General features: G+C 42.8%; 2 protein-coding genes across 3 annotated transcripts in view; both read right to left on the minus strand.

Moving 5' to 3' along the window:
- COL20A1 (collagen type XX alpha 1 chain) overlaps positions 1-2785 on the minus strand; it is a 91152-nt gene extending 88367 nt beyond the window's left edge. Inside the window, exon 1 of the mRNA XM_043496182.1 lies at positions 2661-2785. The gene's annotated coding sequence lies outside the window, so the exon portion shown is untranslated. The remainder of the gene's footprint in view (positions 1-2660) is intronic.
- Positions 2786-6779: 3994 nt separating this feature from the next.
- The window catches only part of LOC119841938 (DEP domain-containing mTOR-interacting protein-like), a 38846-nt gene continuing 25310 nt past the window's right edge, over positions 6780-20315 (minus strand). Inside the window, exons 4-9 of one of the 2 annotated variants that reach the window (XM_038369770.2) lie at positions 17835-18013; positions 16112-16297; positions 14553-14693; positions 13436-13506; positions 10859-10963; positions 6787-8468 (exon numbers count right to left, since the gene is read on the minus strand). In XM_038369770.2, coding sequence (XP_038225698.1) covers positions 8343-8468; positions 10859-10963; positions 13436-13506; positions 14553-14693; positions 16112-16297; positions 17835-18013 — 808 coding nt within the window. In that variant the 3' untranslated portion in view covers positions 6787-8342. Of the gene's footprint in view, positions 8469-10858; positions 10964-13435; positions 13507-14552; positions 14694-16111; positions 16298-17834; positions 18014-20315 lie in introns of both variants that reach the window. The other variant, XM_038369771.2, reaches the window with a different exon arrangement.

Raw genomic sequence — 20315 nt, forward strand, 5'->3', positions numbered from 1 at the left:
ATCCTTTGCTTTCCTTGTTCAATGGGAGTTAAGGGCACTCAGCACCTTGCAGGATAGGGCCTTCAAAATGTTACAGGCCTCTGGGGGGTAAAATCCAGATCTCATCCCCAGTAAACTATTTTAAACATTTTAAACCCACAATTTTATTCCTGAGAAATATTAAAGTAAAACCAATTGTCATTTACGTAGGTCCTACAGAAATACAAACTTTTTGATTCTTGGGCTGGCCCAATAACACTACTACTGGATAGGCTGGACTAGCCACTGCAGCTCCTCTAGGCCAGGTGCACAGGAATGGAAGCCACTAGATCTGCATAAACCCAGATCCATGGTTCCGCAGAGGCCTGCACTAAGCCTTTGGTGTTGGCTTCTGAGCCAGCTCCCAGCTGCCGTGCAGCCATACCCTGTAGGGCTAGTGCAGGGACCCTTACAGTACCCTACACAGCCCCTCTTCAGCACTGAACTAGCCAGTAGAACCTGTTAAACTTTGCACTGAAACTTGTTTCATAAAAGAAAATTAAAACCACCAACACACAAAGGCTTTTGACAAAATTTCCAATTCCTCAATATTTTTGCAGAGCTTCAGGCAAAGAACAATGAAAACCTGAAAAAATCCACAAGATATTTAAGTGAAAATTTTTTTTTCCAGTTTCCCTCTCAGCTTTTCATGAAAAACAAAACATTTTTTTACCACCAACTGTAACAGCAAGGAAGATGTAAATACTGGCCCTCCACACCACCAGTCAATTTCTTTTTTAATGAATGTATTAATGTATGTTTATAGAGGTTCCTATCGAGTACACAAAGAGCTTTTATAAAAAGAAAAGGAGTACTTGTGGCACCTTAGAGACTAACAAATTTATTTGAGCATAAGCTTTCATGAGCTACCGCTCACTTCATCGGATGCAAAACCATAGATGGTCTAATTTAAACAAGATGCAACAAGCTAAAATCAACAATAGGAAGGGATGACACTAGCAGCAAGAAGAGCATGCATTTACATTGTCTGGCTTAGCTGGTTCCTGATCGTTAAAAACATTGAATTCATTTATATTAGCAACCTTCTCCCCTAGCCATTTCCCATCAGTATCAAGTGCATTTTGGGAGTGGGATTTGAAGGTTAGAGCCAGATAACATTTTCCAAGTTTGCAATAGAAGATTTTCAAAATTTTTATTTTCAACCAAAAAAAATTTAGGTTTTTTACAAAATTGTCATGCTTTTCAAGTGCCTCTGTGGAAGGTGCCTTGCTATGGCCTAGGTCAGAGAGGATTTTCCATTCACAAGAGGCTTCATGAGAAAAACCACAAAGATACTCATGGGAGAAGACGACAGGTGAAGCCAGCATCATTGGCAGAGTGGAATTTCCCTTCAGAGATTGACACACCTGGAGCTGATAAGCTCAGTTAGTTCTAAGCTTCTCAAACACCTTCCAGAGTCAGTCACCTGCTCCAGATCCCAGGAAGAGATACCTGCTTAGCATCGTGGGGTCACTTGCTATCTCAGAACTGGAACATTTGCAAAATCAGACTTGAAAAAAAAAACACCCATGAGAGGGTTGGACAGCTGGTTAGGAATGTTTCAAAAAGTGTGAGTTTTTTGGTGAAAAATGCCTAGTCTTTGAAACCAAAACATTTTGTGGGGTGCTTTTCCAGCACCTGCCACACTGTTGATGATGTAGTCAGGGCTGCATGATGTGCTGTATAAAACAAGCAAAGGGCCAGGACTCCTCTAAACCAATATTTTCTCACGCCCCCTGCAAGGGACTTAGCACCTTTGTTTTTGCTCCTATATTTACCTTCACCATGTTCAACAGGTAAATTGTAGAGAATTTAAAGATGCTGTTAATAGGATTCTAAAGGGACTTGGAAGCTGAAGAAAGATTAGGAGAGAAAAACCCCAAAGGAATACTAAGGTACTAGGTTCCTTTACAGCGTGAAAATTCCCCAAACCATAGATAAGCTTAGTATCAGTTTGGTACAGGCAAGTAAACACAGAAACAGTTGGGGAAAAACAATCCAGACAACCAGGATTATCATCAAACCTTCAGCTGTGAGCTAACAAACCCTTCTAACTACTTCACTCCTTATAAGAAATTCCCTCAGGTTGTAAAAAGAAAAAGGAGTACTTGTGGCACCTTAGAGACTAACAAATTTATTTGAGCATAAGCTTTCATGAGCTACAGCTCACTTCATTGGATGCATTCAGTGGACAGGTTGTGTGCCACAAAAAAGTCACTAAAGATCAAAACTGGGTTCCTTTTCTAATGTCCACCACTCTCTAATGGAATCATTCACTATCTACAGAGCATCAAGTGATTATAAGAAAGACATTCTTCTCAGTTCTGGGGGAATTTATACTTCATCACAGGATAATGAGAGTTTAAAAGTTACTTCACCTTAAAGAGATCAAAGTTCTAAGCTTTAAGGACCTGCTGTCACTATGGAATTGAGAACTATACAAAACCATCAAACTTTAGCTAGGTCAATACATTATCTGGGAGTTTCACAAAGTTTGCAGGTCTATAAAAATTCTTTATTCTGTCAAGAGAAAAGAAAGAGTAAAGGCAAAAAAAGCACACTCTACAAAACAATACAGCCCCCTATAGCTTAGTACAGAGAAATCAGAACAGCTTAGAAACCAACAAGGATCTGTCACAAACCTTTGCTTTTCAATTTTATTTTCCCTGAAGTTGGCTGGGGAGGTGCAAAGAATCCAACTACATTCTTGATCTTTGACAAAGGAAGCCAGCACTTCTCCCGCCTCTGAGCATGCTTGAAAGATTTCTCGACTGCTGACAGAGAGAGAGAGGGAAGAGAAAGAGAGAGAGAACGTGCTATTGATTTCTCCCCCACCCTCTTTATGCACCAAGCACAGAACAACACTTCAGATTTGGGCTGCTACATATGGCTAATCAAACCTGGTTTGTAAAATAGATTATTATATTTTTCTGCAAACCATGCTTGATTTTGTTAATCATGTTGGGAGGGCTCAAATACTAACCATCCAGTAAGGAGGAGATCTATGAATTTCTTGGGAGTGCAGCAAGGAAGGCAAGGTGGAATTCCCCTGCATTTTACTAACTCAGAATTAGGGATTGCTCAAGCTGGACATTTCCACATCTGATTAAGCTACCTGAACGTTTCAGAGGCCCTGATCCTGCATGTCCTTGAGCGAAGTTAAGCACACCTGTAAGTTTTGCAAGCCTGGGACCTGAATCATGGGAGCAGAATTTGATGCTGCTGAAGTCTTATTAACTGTTGGATGTAATTTTGGCCCCAAATTGTGGAAGTTTCCCAACATTAGCAGCAATCGCAAGATTTACACTGTTCTGGGCCAAAATCCTGTGAAACGAGTCGTGTTAGTGAAATACTGTCAGCTTTTGTATCTGACCCATCACCAAAGCTAGAAAGTCAGGTTTGCAACTGGAGATTATTCTGAAAGAATCCTCTTCTCCCACCAGCAGCACCACTGAGGTTCAGTGAAAGGTCCAGAGTTTGGACCCACTGCCCAGAATACATCAGATGACAGTGGCATCCTTACTGTGTTATAATTTTAGACTAGATTTGAAAAGAGCTCTCCAGTGATTAACAACGGCACTATCCTATTTGTGTTACAATTCGCACTGGTGAAAAACTTGGAATTTCCATTGCATGGGAAACTCCAACATTTTGGAATTTTCTTTCATCCTGAATCAGAATGAAAAGGCAAAAATTTTCCATAAAATTAAATTTCTGAAAAAAGTTTCATTTCAGAAATATTTAAATTACATAAGTGCTTTATTTTAAACTTTTAATATTATACAAATTATTATAATATAATATAGTTCATGCAAAAACTGAAACAAACAACTTCAACCTTATCAAAAGAAAACAAAGTGTGTTTCATAATTCCTTCACTGTAATCCACACACTTCTCCCTTTAACTAAAGCAATTTATTTTTCTTGGATTTCCCATGGATTTTAATAGCTGCCTATTGTTGCTACTGTTTATCCTAAAACTAAAAGTATGTGTGAAATGGAACACTGTGCCCCACCCTCATCTGAACTTTGGGGGAAAAATCTTGATCCAGATCCAAACTTCATTATTGGGTTTTGGGCCTCTGCACTCAGTTCTGGATCCAAAGAAAGGTTGATTTTGTTGGGGATTGGTTTGATTTAGCTGGGGATTGGTCCTGCTTTGAGCAGGGGGTTGGACTAGATGACCTCCTGAGGTTCCTTCCAACCCTGATATTCTATGATTCTATGACTTTGTGGTATGGTATCCCTCTCTTGCCTTAAGTTCACTGCATGGGAACCTGACAACATAGACCTTTACTGGCCTTTCCTATGCTTAGAGAGAACCCTACAGTTTGGAGTAGATCCTAGAGTTGACACACAACTTATGCATCCAAGTCAAACTGGAGTTTAAACTAATGTATCTGTTAAGATGCTCTGGATACCGATCAGGTTTCTTTGCTCACAGTTTATTTCACCTGGCTGGAAATGAGAACTGCCAGCATCTTGATAAATGGATTGAAAGATTGCCCAGTTTCCCTTTAGTACGTGCAAGGACCTCTGTGTATCCTCCACTACAATATCTTGCTGTCCGATATTATAGTGATTTGCTGAGCTGTATCACAACAAATCCCTATGCTAGCTGCACCAGTGAGAGGGGAATGAATAGTTGTCTTTCATCAACAGCAGAGGCAATGCAAGGGGCTGCAGTAAAATCAATAGAGCAACCATTTCTACAGTCATGTCCATTAATGATGTACACTTGGGGACAGATTTTCACAAGTCTTCAGCATCTATAACCAGGCTCAGATTTTCAGGAGGTCAGCTCCCATTTAGGCCACAAATTAAGTGGGTTACTGGGCTGCTCACCTGATTGATAAGCAAGTTTTTTGGACTCTCCAGTTGCCTGGCTGGCTGACTGGGCATATTTCATGTCAGAGATATAGCAGGAATCTTTCAGTGTTTCCAAAATAAAACATTGCAGAATTTCAGGACTGGGAAAAATTTTTTTTGGCTTTTTTTGTCCCATTCCAGGATGAAGAGATTCCAAGAAATATTCCCCCCCTTCACCCCACAGGACAGAAATTCCATTTCCCAGCTAGCTCCAGTAATGAATTAACTCACAAATATTGGGAGTAAAGGCATATTTAGGGCTCACAGAAACCTGATGTAGATTTGAAGAGTCGGTTCTGATAACATTTAACAGCATAAGCATAAGTAGAAGAGTGTATGTGTAAGAAACTGCAGAGTAATCCTGTTGAGTGTTGTGCACATGTAAGAAATTGCAAAGCAATCATGTTTGAGAGGACAAGAAAAGATAAAGTAACTAAAAAGCTATCAAAGACGGGTTTGAACTCACACTAAACCTGTACTGACAGAGGAGATTTAATGTGGAAATGAGAGACTATACATATGTATAAAAGATAACAAAAAGTTATAAATAAGTTTGTATAACAAAGGGAGGTTGAAGCTATATTGTCTCATTGACTGTGATGAGATTGTCCTGATAAGCTTTCCACTTGTGAGTAACTAATTACTACTCTGAGTGTTTTGCTTTAATAAATATTCATTAAACCCAGCTGCTGAGTAAATGACTCTCAATCCAACAACAGGGTGAAATCTTGTCCTCAACTAAATTAATTGTAAAAATTCCACTGACTTCTATAAAACCAAGTTTCCATCCCTAATGCCTAGAATCAGATTTCTCTGGCACAAATGCCTTGCCACTGATGGACACTGGAACATGGAAGGGAGGAAAGCATGAGATTTAAATATCACTAATTTCTCTTCATTTCAAGCAGTCCTACAGCTTGAGGGACAAATTGTCAGCACGATGTACAGTCAACTGAAGACCAGTTTCTTGTTATGATTAATAACGTGCTGTATCTAATTCACTCCATAGTAGGCTGCACATGTACAATTTCCACTAGGATTTGCATCACCCTCAAAAGTAAGGGTAACTATTGCTAATAGTGTGGTTGTGTCCCTTTCAATGGCTAGCACATGAACAGAGGTTTGAATTTTTTACTTCTTTTGAGCTAGTAGATATGGGGTGAAACAAGGGAGGTTTAGGTTGGACATTAGGAAAAACTTCTTAACTGTCAAGGTTTTAAGCACTGGAATAAATTGTCTAGGGAGGCTGTGGAATCTCCATCATTCAATATTTTTAAGAGCCTGTTAGACAAACACCTATCAGGAATGGTCTAGATAATATTTAGTCCTGCCATGACCAAAGTCCCTTCCAGTACTATGATTCTATGATTCCACGTTGTAACACAACCAGATCTAAAAAAGATAAACCAACATGGCTTCTGTGAAGGAGAAATTGTGCCACTCCAATCTTCTCTTTTCTGGTGCTGTATGACAGGCCAACCCATACAACTAAGAATCTGAGTCAAAACCCACCAAAATAAATAAAAAGACTCCCATTGACTTCAAGAGGCACTGGACCAGGCCCCATCTAATTACACACCAAAAGGTTTCAAATGCCCAAAGCAAACTGAAATAGAGACAATTGCATAGATAGGCCAAAAGGGATCGTTATTAGGGTTGCCAATTTTGGTTGGATGTATTCCTGGAGGTTTAATTACATGACATAATCTTTAATTAAAGATTAATCTTAAATTCCTGGAGATTCCAGGACAATCCTGGAGGGTTGGCAATCCTAATCATTATGATCTCCTGCAATTACTCTTAAATAATCTTCAGTTCTAGTAATGTTCTGTAAAACGTTCAGAGAAGTGTGATTTTTAAGTTGACAGTTCCATACATAGGGCTCTTCCTTCCTCTCCCGAAATACAAATCCAATCCCACATTGGTAATTGTATCAGCCCTACTCCACATGAAGACAAAATTCCAAATTAGACGTTTTCCCATTGCAAAACGATTTATCAGAACAGAAATTTTCCACAAGAAAGAGGCCCATCAGGCCCCATGGAAACTCAGCTGTGGGGAGAAACCATGATGTATGGTGGGAGATGTATTATGGAGAGCAAGGCCCCTAGGGGAGAATGGGGCCTTACAGCATCTCTGGAGGATGTAGAGATTAACATTAAAGCATTTTTCTATTTCCAAATTGACATTTTCTGGAGCTTCTCATTCTGAAAAAAACCTGCACATATTGATATCATATCCGAATTCAGGATGAAAACAAAAATGTAGCGATATTCGAATTACCCATCAGATGGAAATTCCATTTTTCTATCAGTCCTAATGTGGAGTCTTCTTACATTTTGGCCTGAACGGTCAAGGTAAAAAAAAAAAAGTTGGACGCTACCCATCCTCCACATTGCACCAATGTCACTGTAAAAGATGATCACTGGATGTTGGATTAGATCTCTGCCTCCTATTGGATTTTAAGTCTCTGGAAAACAAGCCTGTGCCCAACTGGCACAACAGTTAGACCAATATTTCTTTGGTTATTTATTTTTTTATTATTTGTATTACAAGTCTATAGAATATCAGTTTTATGAGACATCACACCATTAGAGGGAGGAGCACTGAAGAAAGAGATCGAAGAGAAACTATCTAATCAAATATTAAAACATTGACAAATCAGCATCGAAACAGATTTTATTTAAAAAAGACACTTTCAGCTACAGGAGTTTTAAAAATATAGTTTAAAAAGACATTTTTAAAAATGTAAATGTTGGAAATCTCTTAGATGCTTCAAAAATAAAAGTTATTTCCCTTGAGTATGTCAGATTCCATCTGGAAAAGGTGTCTCTTTCCTGTTTATAAGGAAACATAACTCACTGTGGCATTCTTTCCTTTATTTCTTGATGTGGTCACCAGCACCATGTACTGCATCATCTGGAATGTGTACAGCTTTCAGATAAGTGTTTTTAGTTGGCTCTCCTGAGCTCAGGTATTCTGCTCAGGGTCATCAACCAGAATGGTAGGTTTTTTTAAACAAAAACAACAAGCTTTTCATCACTTACTGGTTCCTGGAGATCAAACAAACTCAGTTCAATTCTTACTTGACTTGCGACTTGACCTCAGGTCCTTGTAGGTGAAAGGACCATGTGCACTAAGGACCCAATCCTGAGTGTGGTTGAGCACCCCCATTGACTCTAAAAGGAGTTGTGGGTGCTCATCATCTCTCAGGATTAGGCACTGAGCCACAAATACCTCAGTCCTGTCTGAGCCCAAGAGACCTGCCCCATCAGATTCCAATTACTTAAGACAAGTCAAGATGTCAGGCTACATTTCAGGCCTAATCTCTTAGAATGAGAGACCAGGTTTGGTCCTTCCCCTAATTTTAGCAGAATCATGTAACTGATCATTCCATCCTTTAGAAGCTGAAGTATCCTGCCTCTTGGAACAGTGATGGGGAGAGGATTTTTCACTCATTCAATGGCTTCCATGACCTCCAGAACAAGCGTTCGCGGTCCCGTCATAATGAGGCTGCTGATGGTCGGATAATCCAAATGCAGAACGTACATTCCGTTCACAGAGAAAACAAACTGACACACCTGCAGTGGAGAGAGAGGAATGTTTTACAGCGATGTGACTACACTGCAACTGCACCTGCACCTGCTCAGAAGAGTGAGACTTTGTGAAGAAGGTCTCTCTTACCGAATCCTACAACCAGAAAGCATTTTATACACTTTATAAATCACACTAATAGTGACTGGATTCTTAATGGCAACCCCAGGGATTTACATTGGGCGCAAATGGCGAATGCAAAGCCCCCTTTATGAGCAGACCACGTACATGTAAAAAGCTGACAGTGAGACGTGATATTAATACTGGTAATTTTTTAAAATAATGAGATTAGAGGAAAGGGTTGGATGAAATGAGCTCTTGAGCAAATGGAACAAATTTACCTGCACCTGTTCCTTTCCAATCCTGCCTGAAGCATATGAGCAAGTCTAATTGTTTCTGTCTCTGAAGAACCTTATTACTTCAAATATCCCAGCAAGTGACTTGAAGGATAAACAAGATCTGTACAAAAATTACTCCTCGACTGCTGGGGGGCGGGGGGGGGTTAAGAATTTCCTCTTTTCTTTACTCTTAGAAATTAATCTTCAACCAGAGCACAAAGCCCATTTATATTTGATTTGTTGGTCTAAAATCTTTTTCAGAAGCTCAGCTCATTGCATATGAGCTGGAATCAGCAGAGCGATTACAAGATGAATGAAGGCAAACTCTTCTCCCTATCCCCAAAGGGAATGATTTATCGCTGCAGAGTCATTCTGCAGCTTTCACATGCAAAGAAAAAGAATTCCACACACAACTTTCTTTTTAGTAAGACAGAACACACTTATTACCCCAGGAGTTTTAATACTGGGTGTTTCAAAGCAGCGTGCTGCTCTTTCCCTGCATTAAATAATTTATATGCAGTATATTAACAATTAGAGCTGATTGGGAATTTTTCACTGAAAAGTGTTTTTGGATATTTGTTTTTTGTTTTGTTTTATTGATAGAAAACGTCTCTACAAAATCAAAGTCCCACAGGAAAAAGTTTCAATTTTGTCAAAAAATATTCAGATTTTTCATCAAGAAAATTGAAACAATTCTCAGGTTAACCCAAATCTAAATATTTTGATTTCTTGATCTGAATCAAAATGTTTTGGTTTGGGTCAGTTCAACGGTAGCTTGTGTCTGTCTGAGCTGCTGCAGTGCCTCATGGGAGTTTTAGTTCAGGCATCTCATGCCCCTATTCTTGTCTAAGGGCTGGGTTCCACGCTAGACTAAATCCTCCAGGATGTACCACAATTTTCCCCACCCCATTGAACTGCCACAATGCAGCATGGGAGTTGTAGTCCTCCTGGGGCATCTGGCCCTTAGCAGAGAATGAGGGCATGAGGCATCTGAACTACAAATCTCATGAAGCATTGCAGCAGCTCAGGTGGGTGCAGTTCAGTGTAAAACCAAGCCACAACAATAACATTTCCAAATAGAAGTTTTTCTGAACTTCCCATCCCATGGATGGTGTCAGTATTTTGACTTTTCATCCTGACTGAGGACAAAGATAAATGTTGAAATCCCAGTTACAGACAGGAAAGAACAGTTTTCTGGTGACTACATAACACGCTGGCAGTGTGTGTGTCACATCTCTCTCAGCATCTGGTCTGCTAGAGGATAACAGCCTATTAATACTATCAGCTAAAGAGTTACTCCTTTATTTGAAGTAGTAGAGGTCTGTGCTGCAGTACTAAAGGTCCTGGGTTTGAGCCCTGTTGACAAGCCACATATGGGAAGAATCATTACAAATAGGATGCTGATGAAACTGAAGATGATGACTTTGACTGGAGTCAGATCCAGCCAAGGGCAGGCACTTTGCAAACCTCCCTCACACGGCTGTGACAAAGCACAATTGTGTCTTGCAGCATCTCTGCTGTGCTGTTCTAGGTTTCTCCTGAATAGAGCACAATAGCCATAGCATTCAAAATTCTTCTCCGAAATAAACTCATCAGGCAATCTACAAGCCCAGAGTCAGTTTCAAGCTTCCACCGCGTAGTAGCTGACACAGATATTTGTTGACACCAGTCTGTAGAGGTAATGCAATGTAATGGGCCATGAAGTGTTTCCCTTTACACTGGCTCTCCCCCCACTCAGAGGTTTAGAACAGAGCAGCAACAGCCACAGCTGGATCTTCATAAGACCTTGAAGAGAGCCAAGCCTCAGCCACCTTAACACACACAAGTCCCATTGCTGGCAAGTAGGTGCATGCTTTGCAATCCTCACTCCAAGCGTCACAGGGATTGCTACAGATTTGAAACATAGTAGTGAGTGATGACTGAATTCACCCTCATTGCAGTCCGTGGATTAATGCCGGGGATGAATTTGGCCTCATGTGTTTGATCAGCATACAAGTGATATCACATGCTACACCAGGAAGATCCAGATTATACAGTACCTTCATGCCTGCTGCAGCAGCAGGTCCTCCTGGGTCCACAGCCTGGATATGGCAGGGTCTCCCTCCACGGACCACAAACCCCCAGCCCACAGCATCCCCCACAATCTACAAACAGAACAGAGGGACTGTAAGGGCCTCACAAAGATTTTCTTGCCTTCATGTAGATGACCACACAAAGGAGTTCTGCTGAACTGAAGTGGTCAGCGTTTAGCCTTGCCCCATTATCACTTCAACTAGTGAATGCCCCACATATTCTACAGTGAGATAAACTCTAGCGTGGGCCAGCCAGCTTCAGAAAACATGTGTGCACACATCTCCCTTTATCTCAGTGGTTAGGGACTTGACTGGGATGTAGGAGCCCCAGGTTTGAATCCCCATACTGCAGCAGATCTTGATCTCAGTATTCTCCCTTCCAAGTGAGCATCCTAACCACCAGGGCATAGGTTGTTCTGTGGTGGGTTGCTCCAGTCTCTCCTCTTGAAGCTGTTCCACTGATTATACATACTTAAATAGTCATTGAGTCAAAGAGAGTAACTCTTGAACCTTGTGATGAAGGCACTCATTGGAAAGTAGGAGAGGACTTAAATCTTCTCTCTGCCTCATTCAGAGTAGGGATTTGAATCCACATCTGCTATCTCCCAGGAGAGTGCCTTAATTGCCAGGCTAGAGTCGTTCTCCCTCACTCTCTCTGAAAGAGTTCTCCTCTTGTGTTTAATATGTGGCATGCTAGAGAGCGCTCTAGGTTCTAAAACTACACTGGCTCTTCGTTACGAGAACTATTTACAGGGATGCTGCAGCTAGCATTCCAACCACGTGCACACAGACTGGCTTCCTTTTGCCTCCTCCAGACTCTTCCTTCCTGCAACCTGTGTTCCTCCCTCCAAGTTCCATGCAGCTTACTATAGCCTGCATGCCGCTTGTGACCACTTCTGTTCAAGGACAGATGTATATTGTGTAAATAAAACAAGTTACACTAAGAATATATCCAGGCTCTGTGTTGCTGATTTCCCCTCTGACAGGAAACCAACCTGCTAGGACCCCTGACATCTGCTGCCACTCATCAGAGGAGCAACAATATATTTCTGGGCCATACACCAAATGAGACACAAAACCACAGGGTTCAACTGAGAGTGTTTCCAAAGTTACTTTCTAACTAGTATTCCATGCTGTGAAGAGTACAAGGATCACACATAGACAATGCGAGATTTAAAGCAAGTCACATGCAAAGAACATACCAAGAGACACTGCTGCACCATGCATAATTCTTGCATGCACTTTTGCTGGCAAGGGAAGTCACATGCTGAACAAAAACATCCTCTTTTCCCACTTTCGCCACCCCAATCCCAGCTTGTCGGAGAAGCATGCTGTCATGCTGAAAGCAGAGACTTTGTGCATTTGGTCAACACATACAAAGGAACTCTCAAAGGGCATCACATGTTACAAAACAGCAGCAGCACAACTAAGGAGAGAAAGTGAGCCGTGCAAAAGGACCAAAACAGCAGCTGAAAGGCCCAGCTTGACAGAGTTGACAGTCAGGGCAAGGCTGGTATTGAGAACGGATAGCATATCCTTAAACACAGCACTCAGAAAGAGCCCAATCAGGAAATCAATTTTTTTTGCACTCACTCTAGGCCAGATCCACTGCTCTCCTACAGCCCCCTTGTGCCATTCTGGTGAGCCAAGTGGGCCATAAAACATTTTTAACTGGCTACTTGGAGATTCTCCCTGTATAAAGTGAATCTCTCTGTGTCCAGTGGAGCTGGACTGAAAGATCTGGCTCATGGATTGGAGATGCATTTCGTTCAATTCCTGTGCAAGGGAGCAAAGAAGGGAGAGTGGGAGATGTATGCAAATTGTCATTTAGGGGGGGAAAAGGATAGATAATCCCTGCCCTGAAGATCTGTCTCTCACTATGAGTGCATACAGTGCCTTGCAAAATGGGGCCTTGATCTGTTGAAGCCTCTAGATTCCAAAGTAATATGAATAATAATAAAAACCCCCAACAACTATGGTTTCCTAAGTCATCCTGGAGTCCGAAACAGAATCTTAACCCCTGAACATTCCTAGTGTTCAGGATGGATTCCTATTCCCTTTTGAACCCACAGAGTATCTTAGTACACTTTGAGATGCCTTCAGCTATCTGTGAGTGGATCATAGGAACCAGGTACATACAGAGTGGCATGAAAAGGCAATCAACCAGTGACAGGAAAGGGAAATGAATGTCTTAGTGTCTTTGACAAGAGAGGCTGCTGTTGTACAAGCCTAGATGGAATGCAATGGAGTTTTCTCCTTAAAAGGACTTTTCTCCTTTCTCCACCCCAATACACATACAAAACGTCACCAAGCGGCAGCAACCTGGGGACAGTCACTGCCCATTCAAAACACAAGAATATCCCAAGGCGCCAGCTCATGAGCCTCATGTGAGTCGAACAAAGAAAAAAGGTCCTGATGACGTGAGGTTCAGTCATGGTTTAAACACACAGGAATGAAAACCGACAGCACCTAGAAAGCTAACAGAGCAGCCAGGAAGGGTTTAGCATTACTGCTAATGTAACAGCATTCTGACTGGTCACTTACGGTTAGCGTTTTCTTGATGTATGGAGCCCCAGGGGACAGGAGCTCCTCATTGGTGACAGGCCTCTTTAGCACTAGAGCCAAAGGTGACAGATCCGATTAGAATCACGTGTGCAAAGGTTAAATACAATATAATGCATAACAAGGAAGACTGGGAAGTACCAGACTGGGGAATGGACGCACAAACCATCCAAAGCTTTTCTGTGCAAAAAGCATTCTATGAGCACAGAGCAGATCTGAGACAAATTCAAAGACATCTTCCTTATCTGTATCTCTTCTATACAAGTATTAGAACTGGCAGGGAAAGTTTCCACTGAAACTTCTCTTTACTTCCCACAACAAAAGGGGTGGGGGGTTAAAACAAGAAAAAAATATGTTTTAAGCTTTTGAAAATGGAAATTAAGATTCTGTTTTCCAAAGAGAACCTGAAATATTTTGATCAACACTAAACAATTTGTTTTCTTCAAAAAAATTGTGTAGAAATTGAACGTATTGCAATGTGCTTTAATATACACACAACTTTACAGAGCCCAGCATTAAAGGACCCTTCTCCTTAGAAAGATCAAAACACCACCACAAATCTGCAGCTTCTAAGCATGCTGTTTTGGAGATGTAATGAACCCCTCAAAAAGACAGCCCGCCTCAGAAAACTTTTCTCAAAAGTGGTGTACAAGTAAACATGCTCAAGGGACCGTAACTTTAAAACTTTTCTGATATAATAAGTGTTTGGTTTTTAAACCAGAAAAGTTCTGCCCTGAGAGGAGAGTAGGCATACAACATTTCCAGGAAAAATGGTTTCATTGCAATGAGAGGCGGTATATAAAAATGTGGCTTACAGCAAGAAGCCAGCTTCAACCTTACTTATGGAATGGCAAAGCTAAGGCCTTTCTGGCACCAATCCCTTTGCCAAGCCAAGATCACATTGTCATCGGCCCCCTGCACTAGAAGAGGAATTGAGCTACTGCATGTAAGATGAACTTCCCTAGCCTTGTTCGTGCAATTCTGCCCTTTCCTTTTAGGCCTGTTGAAATTAGCCTTCTTATCACTAGTCTCAAGTCTAATGTAATATCTTCAGCCCTTCTGAGCACTAGATAAGTGGCACTGAAATGTGAGACCTCACCCGATTTGGGGTTGCATTCAGCTGCTGGCAGGAATCCCAGGCTGGGTGTAGGAGTGAAATAGGGGTTGGAACTTCCGGCAAGAGAGGTGACGCTGCTCCTCCGAACTGCTGAGACTATTTTGATCTCCTTGTTGGGCTGGACTGAAAGACACAGATACAACTCCTTCCAGATCTTGGCTAGGGGCAAGCAGACTGGTTTGGTTAAAGTTTGGCCTGCTTTTTCAGCCCAAGTTTGACCGTCAGAGATGTGGTTCTCCTCCCCCTCAATGCACACACATCCACATGCCCTCAGCCAAGGAATTCAGTCCTTACAAAATATCCATCCCACTTTTGCAGACTCGGGAGGTCTGAATGATTTTGGAAACTCTCAACCTGCAGAGGATCTCCCTTCACTAGTCTTTACCTAGGAAGGCGTGTGGGTGTGAAGGGACCACTGTGATCATGTAGACTGGCCTCCTGGATAACACAGGCCAAACAACTGCCCCACAATAATCCCCCAATTTATTTCAGAAAACCATCCAATCTTCATTTAAAAATTGTCAGTGATGGAGAATCCACCATGCCCCTTGGTCATTTATTCCAATGGTTAATTACTCACTCCCACCATTGCAAATGCACGTCTCATTTCCGGTCTGAATTTGTCTAGATTCAACTTCCAGCCATTGGATTGTGTTGTACCTTTTTCTGCTAGATTGGAGAGCCCATTATTAAATATTTGTTCCCCATGTTGATACTTATGGACTGTGATCGTCACCCCTTAACTTTCTCTTTAAGCTAAATCGATTGAGCACCTTGAGTCTATCGCTACAAGCATGTTTTCTAATTCTTTACTCATTCTTGTGGCTCTTTTCAGAACATTACAATTTATCAACATCCTTCCTGAGCTGTGGGCACCAGAACTGGACACAGGATTCCAGCAGTGGTCACACCAATGCCAGATACAGAGGTAAAGACTAAGAGTATCTCTAATCTTACTTCAGATTCCCCTATATACTCATCCCAGGCAGAGATGAAAGTAAGCTGGTACAACCCGATATGGCATACCGGCAAAAGCCGATACACAGCCGACCTGGGGCAGCTTCCCCAGGGCTCCCAGCAGCAGTTCGAGCCCCTGGCACTTTAAATGCCAGAGCCCCGCTGCCGGAGCCCTGGGGTAGCAGCAGTGGCAGGGAGCCCTGGGGCTCCAGTGGTGAGTTAAAGGGCCCTGGGCTCCTGGCAGTGGCCAGAGCTCCTAGCCCTTTAAATCACTACTAGAGCCCCAGGGCTCCTGGCCGCCACACCTGCTACTGCTACCAGGGGGCTCTGGCGGCAATTATAAGGGCCCGGGGCTACCAGCCGCCACTGCTGCTACCATGGGGCTCTGGTGGCGATTTAAAGGGCCCGGGGCTCCTGGCCACCGGTACCACAGCCATAGCCCCAGGACCTTTAAATTGCCGACAGAGTCCCGGGGTAGCAGCAGCGGCCGGGAGCCCACAGGCTCTGGCAGCAATTTAAAGGGCCCAGGGATTTAAAGGCCCTGCTCCTTCCACCCAAGGCCCCACCCCAGTATCCCTGATTACCCGAGAGGAAGCTGGAGTTGCCTTGCTCTGGGTTGAGCTTGCGGAGGCAGAAGGGGCTGTCAGGGCTCTCTGACAAAGCCCGGGGCGAGTTCTCGTTGAGCAGCTCCGTGAGCCGTCGCCTCCGGCGGAAGTTGATCCAGAACTGGTAGAGCAGGTTACTGTCAAAGAAGTGGTGCTTGCTGGAGACTGGGAAGAGAACAGGAAAGGGTAGAGGGGCTGTCAAGGGGGTCTCATAACAAAGGGTAACTAATCTTTGCCATTCAGTAGCAGGGCTGGAGGAGGAGACCTGCTGCAGTGTTACCAGTGCACCCTCTGCAGTGTTACCAGTTCTAGTGAGTGTCACAATATTTGGTGTTTTTCCTTTATTAAAGCCCCAGCTCCTGGAGTCATGTGAGCAGGGGAGATGCTCAGTTTTCATTAAAAAACAAAATGTGAGTTTCTAATCCTCAGGGTTGCAGAGAAAAGCTTGAAATCACGACCCCCGCCCCCACCGCCCCAAAGGCTAAACCAAACCTAAAGCTCAGAAACCAGAAGGCAAATAGAAGGAGTCCAACAATCATTATTTTTAAAGCCTCGGGCTGTTGCGGAGCCTGATTCAGGATTTTTTTTAATGCTCAGGATTTTCAAGACAGGGTGTGTTCTTATTCCCCTTTTCAGTGTCACAAGGGTCTGGTGGGGGAAGGAAGAGGGCTATTCCATTATCAAACTCAGCCATGGGATGCAGCCTCATTCCTTTACCTCCCAACCCCCGCCTCTCTAACAGCCAGGCATGGCAGAGTGTGGGACTACACCTCCCACAATGCCTTGCATTGCAGGAGCACACCAAAGTAATGTTGATAATGTCAAGTAAAAAACCTTCCAGTGAAAATCCCACAGTCCAGTAAGGCTGGGGTTATTACAAGCTAGCGTTGGGTTTATTGGTGGTACAGAAATAACTGACAGGATGTTAAGTTGATGACCAATGAGGCATGGGCTCATCGGCAGGAATGAGATTTTTTTTTTCCATTGGTTGGAGGAGATGGGAAGGTGGTGGGAGAGAAGTGGTACTGCTCTATCGGGGCTGTTTACAGCCCCAGAGCAACTAGAGGTTTTTGCGAAACCGATCAGCAGCGAAAGAGTTAACACCCTTTCCCAGAGGACTGAAGGCAGCACTGTCACTGAGCCATTGTCTCTCTGGTCAAGCAAATTCAGAGCGTGCTGCAGATTCACACCCTGACTTGCTCCGCAGTAACTCGCCATGTAGATGAGCCCTCCGAAATATATGGCCTTAGAAATGGGCCAGATATTGAATGAGCCCCTCCACTTCAACCGCCTTATTTCTTCCATTATAATGTTGGCGGGGAATCTCAGATCCTATCTCTCTCTGTGTGTGAGAAAGAGAGAAAGACACTGAGCATGTGCATGAGCAGGCTTCGAGTGTCTTGAAATCCAAATGTGAATCCCCGTTCTCTGGCTTGGGAATGACACTTTGAAGAGATGCCAAAAAGTGACTCAGATTCCGTCTCAAACATTCAAGGGTGACACCAGCGTGCCCAGACCCCAGAAGTCCCCTATTCTAAAAATAGAACTAAATGGACCCATTGCTATCTCCAAGTAGAAACTAGCACTCGGCACACGACCAGCATTTGTTACTTGTTATAAATGGGGGGTTGTTCCAAGCAAAGCAATGATAGCTAGCCCCATCCTTCACCTTCTTTCCCCATCCGCAGGAATTTCAGCTTACCATGCTGAATGATCCCATGTTCCAACAGTGCTCGCCCCAGCTCCACAGCTTCCTTTCTGTTTGCTGTCTCCCCTTCCTGGATGAGCCAGTCAATCATTTCACAGCCCAGGAATGTCCTCTGGTACTTCACAGAATTCTCCTCTCTCACCTTCAGTAAGGAGTCTTCTACATTGATCAACCTGGCACAGAGAAGACACATGGCAAGGGGTAAGGAGCGGGGTGGACCCGGAAGGTGATCTTTTCTTTAGCCCTATAACTACACAAGCAGATTGGCAGGAGCTAAAGCCAACTAAAGCACTGGTTGTCCCACCTATCACGAGCAGAGAGAAAACAAACAGTGGGGGAACCCAACACATCTTGCTACACCATAATATGCTTGATTATAGAAAACGAGTACTTGTGGCACCTTAGAGACTAACAAATTTATTAGAGCATAAGCTTTCGTGAGCTACAGCTCACTTCATCGGATGCATTTGGTGGAAAAAACAGAGGGGAGATTGATATACACAAGATATACACAAGACTCCAATGAGAGACTGCTGAATTGGAATTAATTTGCAAACTGGATACAATTAACTTAGGCTTGAATAAAGACTGGGAATGGATGAGTCATTACACAAAGTAAAACTATTTCCCCATGTTATTTCTCCCCCCCACCCCACCCCCAACTGTTCCTCAGATGTTCTTGTTAACTGCTGGAAATAGCCTACCTTGCTTGTCACCATGAAAGGTTTTCCTCCTTTCCTCCCCCTGCTGCTGGTGATGGCTCATCTTAAGTGATCACTCTCCTTACAGTGTGTATGATAAAACCCATTGTTTCATGTTCTCTGTGTGTGTATATAAATCTCCCCTCTGTATTTTCCACCAAATGCATCCGATGAAGTGAGCTGTAGCTCACGAAAGCTTATGCTCAAATAAATTTGTTAGTCTCTAAGGTGCCACAAGTACTCCTTTTCTTTTTGCAAATACAGACTAACACGGCTGCTACTCTGAAACCTGTCACGCTTGATTATGTAACTCCAAGTGTCAGACTTTCCGCTCTCGAGCCATTAGCTTAGGACAGTTTTTGGAATGACGTTCCCATGTCAGAATGCTGTATGTGGAGGACCCAGAAGATGAGTCTCATGGTAACATCAAAGCCAGTAAGAACCATGAAGACTGTCTAGGATGTTTCATGGATTTGATTGGGTTTTAAAGGAGGCAGGCATGCTGGAATGGGTGAGAAAAAGAGAAGTCCTCAAGGAAAGGAAGACTCTTGCCCAGCATGAAGACATGAGAGGTAAACAGAGTAGCCTGTCCAAGCTTCTACTTACAATTCCACTGTAAATAAATACTCACTCCTCACTGAAGATATGGTTTCTTAGGCTACAAAGGCTGGAAGTGCTGCTGTATGAGGAAGGACCAAAGAACAAAGCATGGCTTAGCTACACAGTGATGGAGGGGTAATAATTACCTAAGGATTTTGAAGGTGTGAACATCATGAAAGGAGAACTGCTTAGGGTGGTACAGCTAAGTGTAGCCGGACAAAATTAACAAAAGGAACATTGTAGGCTGAACAGTAGGATAAGCTTCCAATGAGTGTACTTTGTTTGCCCAAGAAATCTGCACTGGTTTAACTAAAGGGGCAATTTTAAACTGAATTAAGCCAATTCAAACCCTAAGGTAGACACTCCAGGAATCAGTTTAAGCTAAGATGAAATAAATATCCACACAGTCTATTGTGGTGGTTTAACCACATCAGTTTAAAACCGCTCTTTTATTTAAAACTGGTACAGTTTTCTCATATAGATAGCTATTGGGCTCCCAAGGGAAATGGCAAAAGCCCAATTGCTTAAGACAAGTATGATGAGAAAAAGCCTTTTAAATGAGGTGTTTAACCCACATGATCAGAACCTAAATTTTAGGTCTCATTCAAGCACAGCTGAGGAGACAGGTGAGTCACTCAATAGTTTAATGCACAATGGAAAACATCAGCTAATTTTGAAAAGATTAGCCATAATGATCTATGCAAGTAATTGTAACAGAACCCAAAGCCAAGATAGAAAGGCAGCAGGTGAGTTTTGCTTGTTTCAGGTGAACCCATGCAAAACATGCTCCTTTCACGTGGATTTGAATCAAATCCAGGCACAAGAAGTGGTTTCAGCACAGCCAATTCAAGGCCAACTCAAAGCAAGACAGAACACACGAGCCAAAAAGCAACAAAAGGTTCCTGTAACCCCCCTGAAAATCTAAACTGCTAGAGAGGGCACAGCTTAAATGCAGTTAAACCCCACAGTTTCCTGAATTCCGGAAGGTTAAAACTGATGTGTCCACAAGAGGGTGCCCTAACCCCACATATGCAAACAGCTAGATACCTTCCGAATGCATTACTTAGGGCTTGTCTACAACTGAAATGCTACAGCAGTACTAAAGCACTTCAGTGTAGACACTACCTACGCCGAAAGGGGGGGGAGGTGGGTTCTCCTGTCAGCATCGGTAAAT

Source organism: Dermochelys coriacea, chromosome 13, assembly GCF_009764565.3.
Source record: "Dermochelys coriacea isolate rDerCor1 chromosome 13, rDerCor1.pri.v4, whole genome shotgun sequence".
Lineage (NCBI taxonomy): Eukaryota > Metazoa > Chordata > Testudines > Dermochelyidae > Dermochelys > Dermochelys coriacea.